Below are 19180 nucleotides of genomic sequence, written 5' to 3'. Positions count from 1 at the left end.
TCCTACCAAACGCCGATGGCAAGGCTGTCAACGTGGCATGAGGCCAACAACAGTTATGGAAAGATTGCAGAGCTGGAAAAGGTTGTAGAGATGGGGGTGATCCCAAATCTATTTATCTTTCTGTTTCAGATGTTACTTGACCTTATTCATTTCCAGAATTTTTATTTCATAGTTGCAGGAGTTTATTCTTTTACAGAGAATCCTTGCCTTGAAGTCAATACAATCAGACATGGTCAAAATAAAGATGCTATTTGCACTTTTCAATGGGAGAAGGGACATTTTTAGGATTTAGTACCAATTAAAAAGCCCTAGTGGATTAGTGTCAAGTAGAAATATAGATATAAATGCACACTGAAATGAACTATTGACTCATTGTATACTAACCTTGTCTTTGCAGAACTGCTACTACTCTAAATGCTGAACAGCTGTTCAACAACCTGTAAATGTAAGATTCCACCTGTAGGCGAGAAAGCACTGAGGTATAGGCATGTAAAGCCAGCGTTTGATGCAAATGATCAGCTTTAATATCCAAGATCCTTTTCAGCTCTCCAAGAACCAAATTGTTCATCTCCACAGTCTGAAATCGATGATAGCCTGTAACTTTTGATTGATCAGCACAAACACCCTATAAATTAAAAAAAAACAAGGTGAAGTTAACAATGGAGGAAGCCAGAAGGAAGGTGTAGGCTTCCATGTAGAAACAGTAGAATTAAACAACACCCAGTACAAAATGTATTCGTTTTTAAAAGTCAAGTGTGTCTGTACATAAATATAATTAGGAATATAGCCATTTAATTCTTGAGCATGTTCATTGTAAAGGCCATGTGCACCATTAAAGGCTCACCCTCCTTCATGTTACGGACAGGTGGGAGTTTGGTTCAAACAGCACTGTTTTTTCGTGTCAACACCTGATCTGTAAACGGAAGATCTCAACCCCTCAGTTTTAGTGTGATCTAGTAAGTAGTTTTAGTAAACTAACTCAGGTTAGTTTATTGCACACATTCAAAAACCACATACAGGAGGATCTGCAACATCCCCCTCCACGCTCGTAATCAAGGCTCGAAACTGCTCACAATACTCCAAATGAGGTCTGACCAGAGCCTTAAACAGCCTCAGGAGTACAACCCTGCTCTTGTACTCTAGCCTTCTCGACATGAAAGCTATCATTTCATTTGCCTTCCTAATTGCCGACTGAACCCACACTGTTAACATTAAGGAAATCTTGAAGAATGCCTCCCAAGTTCCTTTGTATTTCTGATTTCCTAAGCATTTTCCCATTTAGAAAATAGTCTATGCCTCCATTCCTCCTTTCAAAGTGCATAATCTCACACTTTTCCGTGCGTTCCATCTGCCACTTGTGTGCCCACTCTCCTAATCTGTCCAAGTCCCTCTGCAGTCCCCCTGCTTCCTCGATACTACCCGTCGCTCTACATATCTTTGTATCATCTGTAAACTTAGCAATGGTGCCTTCAGTTCTTCCCTCCAAATTGTTAATGTATACTGTGAAAAGTTATGGTCCCAGTACTTATCCCGGAGGCACAGCACTAGTTATTGGCTGCCACCCTGAGAATTCATCCCCACTCTCTGCCTTCTACCAGTCAGCCAATCCTCTATCCATGCCAGGATCTTACCCTTAACACCATGGGCACTTAACTTATTTAACATGCGGCACCTTGTCAAAGGCCTTTTGGAAATCACGTCCACTAGTTCTCCTTTATCTAACTTCCTTGTTACCTCCTCAAAGAACTCTAACAGATTTCTCAGACATGACCTCCCCTTGACGAAGCAGTGCCGGCTCAGTCCTATTTTATCATGCACTTCCAAGTAGTCTGCGATCTCATCTTTAATAATGGACTCTAAAATCTTGCCAATGACCGAAGTCAGGCTAACCAGCCTATAATTTCCCGTCTGCTGCCTCCTTCCCTTCTTACACAGCAGTGATACATTAGTTACCTTCCAGTCCTCTGATACCCTCCCTGCCTCCAGTGATTCCTGAAAGATCACCATCAATGCTTCCACAATTTCCTCAGCGATCTCTTTTAGAACCTTGGGGTATAGTCCATCTGGTCCAGGTGATTCATCCACCTTCAGACCTTTCAGTTTCCCCAGAATCTTCTCCTTGGTGATGGCCATTACACTCATCTGTGCCCTCTGAATCTCCTGGAGTTCTGGCATCCCATTGGTGTCTTCCACCGTGAAAACTGATGCAAAGTAACGATTCAGTTCCTCTGCCATTGCTTTGCTTCTTATTACTACTTCGCCAGCCTCATTTTCCAGTGGTCCAATGGTTACTTTTGCCTCTCTCTTACCTTTTATATAGTGAAAAACTCATCCTATCTTCTTTTATATTTCTAGCTAGCTTACACTCATATTCCATCTTCTCCCCCCTTATTGCTTTTTTAGTTGTCCTCTGCTCCTTTTTAAAGGCTTTCTAATCCTCTGACTTCCCACTAATCCTTATGCTTTTTCTTTTGCTCTTATGCTGTTCTTGACTTCCCTCATCAGCCATGGATGCCTCGTCCTCCCCTGAGCATGTTTCCTCCTCCTCGGATGAATTTCTGTTGTGCTTGGGTTGAAAGAGGCATTATTTGTTTTGGGGGCTCAAACAAATTCCTGTCCATCATACAAATCAGCCTCCCATCCACTGAATCTATCTACACTTCCTGCTGCCTCAGAAAAGCATCCAATGTAATCAAGAACCCCACGTACCCCAGACATACTCTCTTCACCTTCTTCTGTTGGAAGAAAAATGCAATAGTCTGAGGTCACATACCAACCAACTCAAGAACAGCTTCTTCCTTGCAGCAATCAGACTTTTGAATGGACTTACCTTGCATTAAGTTGATCTTTCTCTGTACCCCAGCTATAACTGTAACACTACATCCTGCACTCTCTCCTTTCCTTCTCTATGAACAGTATGTTTTGTATGTAAAACATGCAAGAAACAACACTTTTCACTGTATACTAATACATGTGACAATAATTAATCAGATCAAATAGTATGTTGGTCTTCATAATGAGATGATTTTTGTGCAGGGGCAGGGATGTTTTGCTGTAATTATACAGGGCCTTATTCAGGCCACACCTGCAATAATGTGTGCAGTTTTGGTTTTCTTACCCGAGATAGGATGTTCTTGCTATTGAAGGTTTACCGGACTGATTCCAAGAATGGTAGGACTGATGTACGAGGAGAATTGAGTCAGTTAGGATTATATTTGCTGGAGTTCAGAAGAATGAGGCAGGGGAGGGGAGGGGAGGAATATAGCTCTTGGAGCCAATTTGAAGATGGTTGGACATAGGACACTACCCTTCTTTAAAGACTACTCAGCTGATACGAGATATGGCTTAATAAGCAAGCCACTCAAGGAAGGCAACTGACACCAAGAAAAGTTGCTCATTGTCAACTTAACAGCTCTAGTCCAGAAGAAGCTGCAGACACAGTCCATAAACTACAGGAACTTCATGTTAGAAATAAAATTGCTAAAACTTTTGATGCTTGAACAACGTGGGTGTAGAAAATTATTTGCATTATTCTTTTATGACAATCTTTATGACAAATCAGATGTGTTACGTACCACAATGTACCACTGCAGGAAATAGACAAACCTGGGGTCAATTAGCAGCTATAACATGCTGCTGAGAAATATGCATTGCTTGTAAATCCTAAACTCCCTGATGCAACCAAGAGGAAATTAACCTTTTGGTCCAAAGCATTTTGTCTAATTACAGACATATATTTGCACGTCACTCAACTTATTTTGCTTGTGTGAATACAAGCTCTACAGTGTGAGCATTCCTAAAGCAGCTCCCTGACATATCACTTGATCCAAAACCCTTTCTAAATAACACTGGTCTTGCCTAAATACTCACTTCTGTTAAGTTCTAACCCATCTCCTTAATTATTCTATTATAACATTTAAGTACCCACACACAAAGAAAGGAAAGAATCTTGCATTATTTAGCCTCTTAAAGCTGTTCAAAACTTTGAAAACCCCAATAGGTCATTTATTAATTTCCTCTAATCTGGAATAAAATCTCCAATCCTGGTATCATTCAGGTGAATCTTCACTACACAGTCTACGCTACAATTATCGGGTGGCACAGTGGTTAGCACTGCTGCCTCACATTGCCAGGGTTCCAGGTTGAATTGCTGGCTTGGATTACTGTCTGTGTGGAGTTTGCACATTCTCCCTGTGTCTGTGTGCATTTCCTCTGGGTGCTCTGGTTTCCTGCCACAGTTCAAAAATGTGCAGGTTAGGTTGATTGGTCACATTAAATTCTCCCTCAGTGTACCCAAACAATGCAGACTAGAAGACATGCATGACTGATATTCCACTTGAACACTAGCTATACCACATTGACAAACATGTTATGGAGCGGCAGTAAAGTCATGCAGATACTTGATACATATTCATCTACAGCACTTGGGTCCTAAAGACAGAATCATTTGCTGTTTTCTGCACCATAAATTTATCCAACTAGCAATGGAAGCAGCTACATCTGATAGGTGATTCCTCCATAAAGATCTCTGTTGAAAAGTAGAGATAAGTTGCAAGGACTGCTTGATAATTTGAGCCAGTTTTGATAACTTGCAGAAATTGGAAAATAGTTGGTGCCTCCAAATATCACTTCCATGCCGAACTTCCTCATTAGATTTTAATTACCCTCCTACTTTTTCTGTTCATTTTTCTCACCTACAATCTTGATCCTTGTTCAGGTATCGTTTTACAAGTGCTGGCTGTCTTTAGTTCATGTGGATATGGTCATTGCCTGGCACCATGTGGCGTGAATATTATTTGCCACTTGTAAGCTCAAACCTGAATACCATACAGTCTTGCTGCATTTGGACACGGACTGCTTCAGTATCTGAGTTATGAATGTTGAACACTGCAATAATCAGTGAACATCCGCACTTCTGACCTGCTGATAGAAGGAAGGTCCTTGAAAAAATAGCTGAAGATGGTTGGGCATAGGACACCATTGTGAGGAACTTCTGCAGTGATATAATGGAACTGAGACGCTTGATCTCTAATAACCACAACCATCTTTCTTTGTGCCAGGTATGACTGCAACCCTTGATTCCTATTCTCTTCAGTTTTGCTAGGGCTCCTTGATGTCAAGGGCAGTCATTTTCACCTTAGCCACGGAGTTTGGCTCTTTTGTCCATGTCTGAACCAAGGCTGAGATAAAGTAAGGAGTTGAATGGCCCTATTAGCAGCCAGTCAGAGCTTCAGTGAGCAGGTTATTGCTAAATAAATGTTGCTTGATAGCACTGTTGATAATTCCTTTCCTTCAGTTTACTGATGACTCAAAATAAACTGAAGGGCCAGTAATTAGCTGGGTTGAATATGTCTTGCTTTTTGCATGTAGAACATACTTAGGCAATTCTCTATACTGCCAGGTAGATGCCTTAGACCTGTGATATTAACTCTTGTTTCTCTCTCCAGATATTAACAGACCTGCAATGCATTTCCATTTTCATTCAACAACTCAGCTCAATCCTCAAACAGGTGTTTACATTTGTACTTCAACAAAACCAGGAGAAGACAGTTGGAGCATGGTAACAAGAAATAAGGTGATTTAGCTGAGTGGGATGGGAATTGGGATCATTGTTTATTCTTACCTCTTGCCTAACGATTTTTATTTTCCAAAGCACTGTTAAGGCAGAAGTAAAGTTGAAGGTTTTAAAAACGCTTGGCTCAATGACTGTTAGGTAGAATATTAGATTTCGAAATAGAAACATAGAAAGCATTATCCCAACTTTTGCCAATTTTACAATGATTTACATCCATGTAAGAACTGGAATTCTGAGCTTCAGTCTGTTAGCCAGGTTGCAAATTCTGATACATTTAACATGCTAGTAAATGATATACCCAATCAATCCAATCATTTAGAAATATAGAAAATTTCAATATATTACATTGGAATTCTAATTCATACTCAAACCAAGATTTAATTTACAATGTCAGACTAGAGATTTTATTTTTTTTGGAGCTGCTTATTGAATTTTATGTAAATCAGGTTGAATTCTTCCACATTGCTACCCATATACTTAACTATGACATGCTTTCAAACTTTCCATGAAATATTAAGAATTTTTTTGAGTGCATGGGACAGAACAAATGTTGATCCTGATAAAATGCCAGCGGTGAGTGGCTCAGAACCTGTACGTCAGAGCTAGCTGTAGGAGTGGACAGTTGATGGTCCTGTGTCTGAAAAGCCAAGTGACAGCCCATTCATTCTTCATTGACACGGATGATGAAAAGAAAAATCTGCACTATAATAAAGGAAAACTGAAGTCTCCATGGACTATTCTAACTCCTAATTGAGCTGATCGAGATAGCTTTGACAATGGAATTTTTGCCCAGTTATGCCTTATTACTAAACAAAAGGATGAACCTAATCTGATGACCATCACCTATCAACTGTTCCCACTATCTGGTGGTTTAAACACAAAACATTGAGATAACAATGATCTACAATGGCTGAAATTGAATCCCACATCTGTCGAGAGCTTCAAGTCTTTAGGTGTCCTGATCCCCCTGTGCCAACACTATAGTTAAGAAAGCCCACCTCTACTCTCTCAGAAGACTAAGAAAATTTGGCATGTCTGATACGACTCTCACCAACTTTTCAGATGCACTGTAAAAAGCATTCTTTCTGATTGTATCACAGCTTGGTTTGGCTCCTGTTCTGTCCAAGAATCACAAGAAACTACAAAGGATTGTGAATGAAGCTCAGTCCAATACACAAACCCGTCTTCCACCCACTGACTCTGTTTGCACACCCTGCTGCCTCAGCTAAGCAGCCAGCATAATTAAGGACCCTATGCACCCCAGGCATTGTCTCTTCTACTTTCCATCGGGACAAAGATACAAAAGTCTGAAATCACGTACAAACCGACTCAAGAACAGCTTCCCTGCTGCCATCAGACTTTTGAATGGACCTATCTCGCACTAAGCTGAACTTTCTCTACACCTACCTATGACTGTAACACTATATTATGCACTCCTTCCCTTCTCTATGAATGGTATGCTTTGCCTGTATAGCATGCAAGGAAAAAAACTTCTCACTGAATACTGATACGTGTGACAATAATCTATCAAATCAGTCTTTGCTGAATAGATAAGCCTACTACAATCATCAGAAAAATGCTGGAAAGAACGATCAATAGTGCCATCAAGCAATATCTACTTGCCAGCATTCAGTAAGGTTCCTTCAGATTCAAAGGTTATGTTGAAGCAGGGGCTTTCCCTGACAATTAAACTGTGCTGCTCCACTCATAATTCCTCTGATGAGGAAGCAGCCCACACCAGCAGCAGCTGGGTAACAACCGGGTTGTGTTTATAACGGGTGTATTCACAGTTAATGACGATCACAGAAAGCCCGTATCTCTGTGATCTTAATGATACCACTATAATTTAGGGTCTCTCCACTAATATCGAGTGACAACTGATCAGAAACAGCACGTTAATACTGTGGCTATAAGAGCATGGTAGAAACTGGGCAAGGTATCAAGTAGCTCACCTAAAAGCCTCCATTATAAGATTCAAGTCAAGAGGATAGCCAACTGTATGGAGTCAAGATATTCAATACCATTTACAACAGAGCATTTCACTTGAGCAAAACATCTGTCACTTAACTCACATCCATCCCATCAATTACTAGTTACACTGTGGCTGTGTTATTGTATTAGCCACAGGATGCACTGCAGAAAGGTTACTTTGGCAACATCTTCCTTGATATGGAGATGCCGGCATCGGATTGGGGTAAACGCAGTAAGAAGTCTCACAACACCAGGTTAAAATCCAACAGCGTTTATTTGGTAGCACAAGTCACTAGCTTTTGGGGCTCTGCCCCTTCATCAGGTGAGCTGGATCCCATTCACCTGATGAAGGGGCAGCCAGCGCTCCGAAAGCTAGTGGCTTACGCTACCAAATAAGCCTTGTTGGACTTTAACTTGGTGTTGTGAGACTTCTTACAGCATCTTCCTTCTCATGATTGCTAGCATCAAGGACAACTGCAAAAATATTGTAGGAATGCCCTCACTTCAACTTAGAAACTAGAAGCAGGAGTAGGTCACTCATCCCTATCATCGAACCCAATATCCCCTGATCCCCTTAACCCCAAGAAGCATTTCCAACCTCTTCCTGATCCAACTTCACATTCAAATCTGACTTTGATGCACATCGTTATTTCTTTACTAGTAAGGTTGGTATTCTAGAATTCCCTACTAAACACTAGAAGCACAATCAGCACTTTAAGATTGCAGCTCTTTAAGAACATCTATCACCAACTATTCAGGGCAAGTAGCAAAGGGTAGTATTTGCCAGCTTCACTCTACCACCAAGAATGAAAAAAGTAAATTCCCCTTTTACACTGTTTTTTATTGTTAATCTGCACCCTATTATGTAATTATCCATTTTGAAAAACCAATTTGGATTTATATAGTGACTTTGATAGAAAGAAATATTCCAAGGCATTTCACATACATAAAAAAAAATTGAATTCCAAGTGAAAGATCGATCAGAACTGATCACAAGCTTGGCCAAAGGCAGGAGTTTTAAGGATGCTCTTAAACAGAGGAGGGCACTTGTGAGGTGAAAAGGAATTATAGAAGAGAATCTAAGAAAGTGAGTACTCAACAGCCAATGATGGAGTAAAGGTATTATGGTACTCGCTAAAGTTAAGACTGGGCAAATCAGATCCTAGAGTCCAACCTTATTTTCTAAAGAAACTATGGAGCAAGTTATTGAACACATTCACAGGAGTCTGATAAATTTTTAATTCAAAGAACGAAACATTTATTGAAACAAGGAAAATGAACTATGTTACACCAGACAAAAAGATTGGAAAGATCTCAATACAAATTACTAAATCGCACTATTCTTTTACTCAGCAATAAGTTTACAGACACATACAACTTCGGATACAACAATTTACATTATCTACCTGACGTAGTCTGAACGTTAGAGTTTATGAGGTTCATATAAATTAACAGGCAACTGTGGTCAGACATGCTACATTCCAAAGCTAATGACAGTTGTGACCAAAGCAGGTTCCATGGATTTCCACCCAAGCATCTGCCACATTGTGAGCCAACCAGTCTCACAGAAACGTTGTCCTTCTCACAAGGATTTCCAATATGACTTGAGCATCACATCTTGGAATTCTCTTCAAATGTTCCCCCGCTTGTCCAGCTTCAACTATGATCCACCTTCTGAGGCTCCTGTCCCCTGGATCAGAGTATATTTAAGCTTCACCTTTCAAGAACTTTCAGATCTTCGGCCAAGCATACTCACTGTAAATCTTTCTGTAACCTGGAGCCCTTTCCTTTGCTCCTGTCACTTATCTTGACTCAACAGGATCTCTGACCACTGTCTTTGTCCCTGTCTGGGACTTGTTTCTGGGATTTCTATATCTCACTCCCTGGTTTGGATCCTTCTCCATATCCCCTTCTCTTCCCTGTTTGCTTCTCAGTGTCCAGGGACACCTCCTTTCAAATGGTGTTCTGGTTCCAAGTCACCTGATCTGAGGTTTCATTTCTTTGCCCACGTGTGGAGCCCACTCCCAGCCTAAATAATTAAAAACCTAACTACACTTGTGCAGCCTTTTCTAGGCCGGCACATGCCTGAAAGGCTATGTTTTTAAAAAACCCAAACTGCATACGTGTGGCAGGTTTCAGGCTGGCACATGAGCAGACATCCCAAGGCCTTGCAGGAATTACAGTTCCCAAACTGCAACTGCTGGATCAAAAACAAGAATTTCATTACAAAGGAATGAATAAATGCACAAGCTGGAATCAAAGAATTTGGTCTGGGAGGAGTGTGCTGCAATGTTAAAATAGGTTAAAAAGATAGGGAAAATCAAGTCCATGGAGGAATTTAAACATGGATTATCATTTTGAATTTATGATGTCGGAAGGCTGGAAACCAAACTGGTTCAATGAGGATGGAATGGTGTGCAAGTAGGACTTAGAAATAGTAAGCAGGGTTTTGCACCAGCTGAAGTTTATGGAGGTGGGAGGTTGGGAGATTGATGAGAAAAACATTGGAATAGTTAAGTTTGGAGATGTCAGAGGCATTGATCAGCATTTCAGCAGTATCTGAACTGACAGTATAAAAGTAGGGGGGGTCTTGCTGCAGCTGTATAGGGCACTCGTGAGGCCGCAGCTGGAGTACTGTGTGCAGTTTTGGTCGCCGCACTTACGCAAGGATACTTTGGCCTTGGAGGGAGTGCAGAGGAGGTTTACTAGGCTGATGCCAGAGTTGAGGGGGTTGAGCTATGAGGAGAGGCTGAATAAACTAGGCTTGTACTCGTTAGAGTTTAGGAGAATGAGGGGAGATCTCATCGAGACATATAAGATGATGAATGGGATGGATAGGATAGAGGTGGAGAGACACTTCCCGCTCAGAAAGGACAGTCGGACTAGGGGGCACAGCCTCAAGGGGGGGGAGTGGTTTAGAACGGAGTTTAGGAGGAACTTCTTCACTCAAAGGGTGGTGAATCTCTGGAATTCTCTGCCCGTTGAAGTGGTGGAGGCTGCCTCGCTAAATATTTTTAAGACGCGGGTTGATGGGTTTTTGATAAGAGAGGGGATTAAGGGTTATGGGGAGAGGGCGGGAAAGTGGAACTGAGCCATGACAGATCAGCCATGATCTTACTGAATGGCGGGGCAGGCTCGAAGGGCTAGATGGCCTACTCCTGCTCCTATTTCTTATGTTCTTATGAGAGAGAGGCAGTTTGCCTAATCCTTAATTTGATATTATTCCCAAGTTTGGGAACCCCTGTTACCCTCTGCTACTGTTGTTTAAAGAAAACTATGAGACAAAACAAAATCGATAGTCAGATAGATCCTGGATAATAACAGCAGATCCAAGCTTTGGAGACGGAGCAACTGAATGATTTAGAACATCAATAAAAGAAAATTAACATGCAAAAACAAACTAAGCTGCATTTCTTATCCTGGTAATTTTATAAAAAGAACTTCAATTATTTATCATTGGTTTTGAAAATTATTCTTTGGGTCTCAACATCTGTAGCCCAAGCAAAGGAATAAACTTCAGATTTTATCATGTTTCCATGTATTGGTATCAGCACGAACTAGGTGATTATACAACCTAGACTTGCAACTCTAATAGGACAGATGGACCAAGCACTGAACTCAATACAAAAGCAAAATCCTGCAGATTCTGAAAATCTGAAATAAAAATAGAAAGTGCTAAAAACACCCACTCAGGCCAGGCAGAAACTATGGAATACAAAGAGCATTAACATTTCAGAATTATGACCTTTCATCAGAACTGAATGAAATACAATTCAAAATCCAGTTCCGCTCGCCATAATAGGGTGCCAATAAATGGAACTAAAAACAACATTGTTTCTGCTCATCACTAAAGACATCACTAACTCATTAATTCTATTTATAAGACTAAGTGTAAGATCAACTGGGCAAAACTAAAAACAAAAACTGACCTGGATAGTCAGTTGCTCTTCCTTGAATGTCCACAGCCTCTTTTTGGTACTCTTATAATCACACATCATTGTCTCCAGTTCTGCCTCAGCCAGCAGAAGTTGTTTTCTACATCTCCTATAGTTCATAAGAAGTTCAAAAAGATCATTTATATCCTGACTGGCCACAGAAAGAAATTCTTCAGTGTATGTATCGACATTTTCTAGCCACGAACCCAATGCAAACACTTTTAGCTCCTCTTTTGAGAATGGGACAACTTCACATGGAATTGCTGGATACAGTGTCCTGCAATGAGGTGAAACCTGCTCAGTGAATGCAGGTTCAGAGCTTTCCTTGAACTCCAATGGCAAATCAGGGTATAATCTCTCAATGGTCAATTGTACAGGAAGATCTGCAGTGATATTATGCAGTTTCATATCAATAGCCCCTTTTGCACGCTCATCCAGTATTAAAATAGCAGGTTTTTGGTTGTCATCCTTCGTGATCTCCTTTTCCTTAAAATCAACTGTTATCTCCTGTGAAGAAATATTTTTAGAATGCAATAACATTTGGTCCGAAGCACTGCAAACAGCAGGTTTAACATCACCAGTATCCTTCAAAGTTTCTTCATTTTGACCAACAATGGACTTACTACAGCAAGATAATTCATTAGCCTCTGGAATTTCAGGCACCTTTTGGAGCACAGTATTATTGTAATGGCTATGGTGATTGTTTATTTTTTTTGTCTGATCCACATGAATCTGTTGACGTTCATTATCTAAAACAATGTGCTGTTTTGAATCAATTTCAGATTCAACAACTGAAATGGATACTGCTGCTATACATGATTCAGATTCTTGAGTATTTTTCACAGTCTTCTCAGCTACCAATGAATCTGGAAGCAATTGGTGATGTTCACTTTGGCCCCCATCATTAGGTTTTAAAATAGTTTCTTCTTTTTGGCTTTTGTCAACAGTTGTAAAACCGGATGAAGAAAGTCCTGCTTCTGTAATAACATTAGAAACTGGTTCCTGGTCTGACTCCGGCTTTGAACTTTCCTTTTTTTTGATTTCTGTGGTAACTTTTTTCTTTTTGTCCTGAAAATCCAATAGAACATTTCAAGTTAGCCCGCTTTTAATATAGTCTCACAGACATCAGTTTCACTTTCCTTGTTTATTCACCGTCATTGGGGCAAAACATTCTGCATTGTGGTCACAAGTTTCCATTTCATCTAAGGGACAAATCACCCTTTGTGGTTTGCGTTTTAAGAGAAATGGGGAATTTTGTATTTCTTTGCGAAATCGAACATGTTTCACATGTAAACAATAGATCTTTGTGGCGAAAAATTAAATTTGATGAGGACTACTTGTGAAACTAAACCACAACAGTTTAATTGCCAAATATGTGCCTTTTTTTCATTTAAGTACAGAGACTTCTACTGGAGCAAGGCTGCTATCAATAGTCAGTAAAGTGTGATACCAATGAGACACTGGGGAAGGAAAATATATGATTATTTGTAGGGAGATAACAAGACAAGCTGCGATAAAGCCCAACACTTGATGCAGACAGAAATATTCTCCCCCTCTTCAATCCTGACATCTATTCCCGGGGCAATGACTGTCTTAACAACCGCCATCTACGATGCTGGATCCCGCACAGCGGCACTCTCTCTCCTGCTTCTCCGAGGCCTGTTACCTTTACTACCGGCCGAGCTTTCCTCGGCCGCACCGCCTCCGCCATCGCGAGCTGCCGATCCGCAAAGTCACGGGGCCAAAGGTCACAGGTCACAACCCTGCCGCGTGACGCGAGACTGAGCATGCGCTGGGGAGGAAACAGGCCGGAAGTGACCAGCCGGGGGGCGAGGGAGGGAGTGGAGTATTTGGAGATAGTGTGGAACAGGGAAGGGAGGGGACGCAGGAGGAGGAGAGGAAGATTTGCGATGGGATCGGGAAGGGGTGGGAGGGATAGAAGAGGGCGTGGGGTGGGGGGGCGGGAAAGGGGGGGGTGGGGGTGGGGGGGCGGGAAAGGGGGGGTGGGGGGGCGGGAAGGGGGGGTGGGGGCGGGGGGGCGGGAAAGGGGGGGTGGGGGCGGGGGGGCGGGAAAGGGGGGGTGGGGGCGGGGGGGCGGGAAAGGGGGGGTGGGGGGCGGGAAAGGGGGGGTGGGGGGCGGGAAAGGGGGGGCGGGGGGCGGGAAAGGGGGGGTGGGGGTGGGGGCGGGGGGCGGGAAAGGGGGGGTGGGGGTGGGGGCGGGGGGCGGGAAAGGGGGGGTGGGGGCGGGGGTGGGGGGCGGGAAAGGGGGTGGGGGTTGGGGGGGCGGGGGTGGGGGGCGGGAAAGGGGGGGCGGGGGTGGGGGGGTGGGAAAGGGGGGGCGGGGGAGGGGGGCGGGGGTGGGGGGGCGGGGGCGGCGGAAAGAGGGGTGGGGGGGAATGGGGGGCAGGGGGGTGGAAAGAGGGGTGGGGGGGCGGAAAGAGAGGTGGGGGTGGGGGGGTGGAAAGAGGAGTGGGGGGCGGGGGGGGAATGGGGGGTGGGGGGGGCGGAAAGGGGGGCGGGGGGGAATGGGGGGTGGGGGGGGCGGAAAGGGGGGCGGGGGGGAATGGGGGGTGGGGGGGGCGGAAAGGGGGGCGGGGGGGAATGGGGGGTGGGGGGGGCGGAAAGGGGGGCGGGGGGGAATGGGGGGTGGGAAGAGGGGTGGGGGGGCGGGAAAGGGGGGTGGGGGGTGGGAAGAGGGGTGGGGGGGCGGGAAAGGGGGATAGGGGGTGGGAAGAGGGATGGGGGGGCGGGAAAAGGGGGTGGGGGGGAAAGAGGGGTGGGAAGAGGGGATGGGGGGCGGGGGGGAAAGAGGGGTGGGGTGGGTGGGATGGGGGGCGGGGGGGAAAGAGGGGTGGGGTGGGTGGGATGGGGGGCGGGGGGGAAAGAGGGGTGGGGTGGGTGGGATGGGAGGCGGGGGGGAAAGAGGGATGGGGGGTGGGAAGAGGGGATGGGGGGAAAGAGGGGTGGGATGGGGGGCGGGGGGGAAAGAGGGGTGGGGTGGGGGGGAAGAGGGATGGGGGGTGGGAAGAGGGGATGGGGGGAAAGAGGGGTGGGGTGGGGGGGGAAGACGGGTGGGTGGGACGGGATGAGGTGGGGGGGTGGGGTGAGACGGGATGAGGTGTGGGGGGGGTGGGGTGGGACGGGATGAGGTGTGGGGGGTTGGGGTGGGACGGGATGAGGTGTGGGGGGTTGGGGTGGGACGGGATGAGGTGTGGGGGGGGTGGGGTGGGACGGGATGAGGTGTGGGGGGGGTGGGGTGGGACGGGATGAGGTGTGGGGGGGGTGGGGTGGGACGGGATGAGGTGTGGGGGGTTGGGGTGGGACGGGATGAGGTGTGGGGGGGTTGGGGTGGGACGGGATGAGGTGTGGGGGGGTGGGGTGGGACGGGATGAGGTGTGGGGGGGTTGGGGTGGGACGGGATGAGGTGTGGGGGGGTGGGGTGGGACGGGATGAGGTGTGGGGGGGGTGGGGTGGGACGGGATGAGGTGTGGGGGGGTTGGGGTGGGACGGGATGAGGTGTGGGGGGGGGTGGGGTGGGACGGGATGAGGTGTGGGGGGGGTGGGGTGGGACGGGATGAGGTGTGGGGGGTTGGGGTGGGACGGGATGAGGTGTGGGGGGGGTGGGGTGGGACGGGATGAGGTGTGGGGGGGTGGGGTGGGACGGGATGAGGTGTGGGGGGGTGGGGTGGGACGGGATGAGGTGTGGGGGGGTGGGGTGGGACGGGATGAGGTGTGGGGGGGTTGGGGTGGGACGGGATGAGGTGTGGGGGGGGTGGGGTGGGACGGGATGAGGTGTGGGGGGGTGGGGTGGGACGGGATGAGGTGTGGGGGGGGGGGGGGTGGCGTGGGACGGGATGAGGTGTGGGGTCCATTCAAATCCCAGCATGTGGAATTCACCAGCCTTCGGGCACGGTGATAATGACTCGAATCACTATAAGCGGATATCTGGTCTGATGACCCTGCTGTGGAAGTTTGGAGGCTATTGAAGCCCCCTGGAGGGGCGGGGGGGTCATCGGGGGCATGGTCAGGCAGTGCCAATTGAGCAGTGCCCACTTGGTGGGGCCCAATTGGTTCACTGGTGGGGCCAACCAGACACCCCAAAGGTGCTAGTTGGGAGGTCTGGTGGTGCCAGTTGGACACCACCTGTGTGCCAGGGGCAGTTTCAGGAGGGTGGGGCCTGAGTGGGGGCTATGACAGGTGTTAATGCAAGGAACTTATCACGGGGAACTCATGCAAAACTGGATCATGTGGAGGGTCCTGATGGGGAGCATTTTTGGGGCTGTGCGGGTGGAACCCAATGGGAGGGCCCTGATGCTGGCAACCTGTGTTGTGGAGCAGATGCCATCAATGAGGGGGTGTCTGATGTCCATGGTGTGAGGGAGGGAGTCTCGGTGTACTGTGAGATAGGGGTGGGGCACCCTTGTGAAATGGCACCCTCTGCCCAGTACCCAGCATGGAACTTCCAACTCTCCAACCAAAAAAGTGACTTAGTGTGGGATGATTTCTACTCAACCTTCCTCCCATCCAACCAAGGCAGTGGTGACTATCTGGGTCATATCACCGAGCAGAAGCTAGTGATGTGCTCTGTGAGGATAAGTGGGAATTGATTATGTTTAAGTCTAATGTGGCATGAAGTCCCTAGCAATACAGATGTCAGCCCTCAAGTCAATTTAGTTAATTCAACATGATAACAAGAGACAGCTGAGGTCACTGGATGCTAAAGGCTATGGGCCCCGACAACATTCCAGCAATAATACTGAAGACTTGTGCTCCAGAACTAGCTACAGTCCTAGTCAAACTGTTCCAGTAGAGCTGCAACAGAGGTATTTACACATTGATGTGGAAAATTGTGCAGGTATATTTTGTCCACAAAAAGCAGGATAAATCCAAACCAGCCAATTGCTGCCCTATCAGTCTAGTCTCGATCATCAACAAAATAAGTGAATTTGTTATCAACAGTGCCACAAGGCAAGGACCATCTCCAACGAGAGAGAATCCAACCATCTGCCCTTGACATTCAAAGGCATTATGGTTGCTGAATTCCCAACTGTCAATATCTTGGCAGGTGGGGGGTTACAATTGACCAGAAACTGAACTGGACCAGCCATATAAATACTGTAGCTTCATGAGCAGGTCAGAGGAGGGAAATTAGGTGGAGAGTAACTCATCCCTGATTCTCAAAGCCTATCCACTCCATTCAAGGCACAAGTCAGGAGTGTGATGGAATACTCTCCATTTGTCTGGATGAGTGCAGCTCCAACAAGACAAAAGTAACACTATCCAGGACAAAGCAGGCTGCATGATTGGCACTCCATTCACCACCTTAAACATTCCACCATCAATGTAGAGTGTTAGCATCAACACAAAGTACTGCAGCAACTCACTGAGGCTCATTTGACAGTACCTTCAAAAACTGCAACATCTATCACTTTGAAGGACAAAGGCCACAGATCATCTACACATTCCACTTCAAGCCACGTACAATCCTGTTTTGGAACAATATTGCTGTTCTTCCACTGTCACTGGGTCAAAATCCTAGAACTCCCTTTTTTACAGTAAAGCAATTCAGGAAGGCAGTTCACTACCAGTTACCCATGGGCAATAGGGGATGGGCAGTAAAGGCTGGCCTAGCTAGTGATGCTCACATCCCATGAAAGAATAAATTTTAATCAATTACCTTGTTCTGAATCGGAACACCTGGCCAACAGTTAGCGATTATGTCTAACAGCATGTAAGTACTTGCTGGGCACAAAGTGACAAAAAATTTAAATTGCTGGCATGGAACTGCCAATTCTGATGGCTGAGGCCTTTTGGGACAATTTGAACCCCTACATGAGTCAGATGATGGTGGGTACAGGTTCCACTCCAGACACTTGAGCATGACATCTAATTAACTCTTCATTGCAGCCCTGGAGGAAAGCTGCACTGGTGAGGCACCATCTTTCAGGTGAAATATTAAAGGTATTGTTGCAATGGCTGCCATTTGCCACAACAGTGACTACATTTCAAAATTACTTAGTTGGCTGTAAATATCTGAGATGTTCTAAGGTTGTGAAAGGAGCTAACTAAATGCAAGTCATTTCTTTCTTATAAGGAGAAAATTCGGTGGAGCTTTACCATCAAAATTCTCAAATCCAGTCCTGATTGGCGCTGGCTTTATGGGTGTCATTTTAGTACATTGTTGAAACATCCATAGTTGCAAACTAGACAATTTGGAAAGTTGATAACTCAAAAAAAGTCTAACTGATAAATGGTCCTGAACAAATGACCAAGGACACTGATTTCCTTTTATGACATTTGATTTAAAAAAAATCAATAATTGGAATCAAGTTTTGAAATTCAGTTTGTTCGTTGTGAAGTTCAATACCTTCATGCACAGCAAACTGAAAGAACTAATTACATTGGGTGTGCAATGGTATATGATCTTGTCATAAATTAAAATATACCCAATATTTTTGTTGTAAAATGGGGGTAAAAGAGGGTTTTTGCTGTAATTGCTAAATTATATTGCTAAAAAGTGACATTTTTGTAGTGGTGCTATGCTAGAACAGCTCTTAATAATCAAATTCTATTACAGATGTTCAGTCAGGTGGAAAAGCATTCACTTTTGGGCAAAGGGAAGACATATTGATCAATGGTTCACTAGTCCTTGCTGTTGTTTTTGGTGTTGTTAGATTAGAAGCTTCTGTAAAGTGGAATTCTATTTGAATTCATAAGAACATAAGAAATAGGAGCAGGAGTAGGCCATCTAGCCCTTCGAGTCTGCCCCGCCATTCAATAAGATCATGGCTGATCTGTCGTAGCTCAGCTCCTTGTGTAAGTGCGGTGACCAAAACTGCACACAATACTCCAGCTGCGGCCTCACCAGTGCCCTATTCGGCTGCAGCAAGACGTCCCTACTTTTATATTCAATCCCCCTCGCTATGAAGGCCAGCATCCTATTAGCCTTCCTGACCACCTGCTGCACCTGCAGGTTGGGTTTTTGCGACTCATGCACAAGGACCCCAAGGTCCCTCTGCACCGTCGCCTGCTGCAGTTTTTCGCCACGTAAGTAATAGTCTTTCCTACCATTATTCCTACCAAAGTGGACCACCTCGCACTTGCCAACATTAAATTCCATTTGCCAGTTCCTGGCCCATTCGCCCAGCCTATCTAGATCCTTCTGCAGACTCTCCACACCCTCCGCACAATTTGCCATTCCACCAATCTTGGTGTCATCAGCAATTTTCGACACCATACGCTCGGTTCCCTCCTCCAGATCATCTATATAAATGGTGAATAGCTGAGGCCCCAGCACCGACCCCTGGGGCACTCCACTAGTCACCAACCGCCAATACGAATAGCACCCATTGACCCCCACTCTCTGCCTCCTATTTGACAGCCAATCCTCTATCCACGCTAACACCCTACCCCCAACTCCATGCCTCCTTACCTTCTGCAATAACCTCTTTGTGAATATAACTAGTTGAGTTGACTGAGGAGAACCAGTGGATGTGATTTATTTGGATTTTCAGAAGACTTTCAATAAAGTCAATATATTACTATGTAAAATTAAAATGCATGGGATTGTGGGTAATGTATTGAGATGGATAGAAAGCTAGTTAGCAGATACGAAGCAAAGAGTTGACATAAATGGGTCTTTTTACAATTGGCAGGCAATGACTAGTCGGGTTCTGCAGGGATCTCTGCTAGGACCCCA

The 19180-nt window shown here is 45.3% G+C and overlaps 1 protein-coding gene across 1 annotated transcript in view; it reads right to left on the bottom strand.

The window, feature by feature from the left end:
* epg5 (ectopic P-granules autophagy protein 5 homolog (C. elegans)) overlaps nt 1-13222 on the bottom strand; it is a 145090-nt gene extending 131868 nt beyond the window's left edge. The window contains exons 1-3 of the mRNA XM_080183999.1: nt 13148-13222; nt 11476-12549; nt 385-625 (exon numbers count right to left, since the gene is read on the bottom strand). Of these exons, the coding sequence (XP_080040125.1) occupies nt 385-625; nt 11476-12549; nt 13148-13192 (1360 nt within the window). The 5' untranslated portion in view covers nt 13193-13222. The remainder of the gene's footprint in view (nt 1-384; nt 626-11475; nt 12550-13147) is intronic.
* Nucleotides 13223-19180: the final 5958 nt, after the last annotated feature.

This window comes from Carcharhinus amblyrhynchos, chromosome 1, assembly GCF_965287045.1.
Source record: "Carcharhinus amblyrhynchos chromosome 1, sCarAmb.v2.hapA, whole genome shotgun sequence".
In the NCBI taxonomy this organism is placed as follows: Eukaryota; Metazoa; Chordata; class Chondrichthyes; order Carcharhiniformes; family Carcharhinidae; genus Carcharhinus; species Carcharhinus amblyrhynchos.
This window is presented reverse-complemented; position numbering and strand designations above follow the sequence as displayed.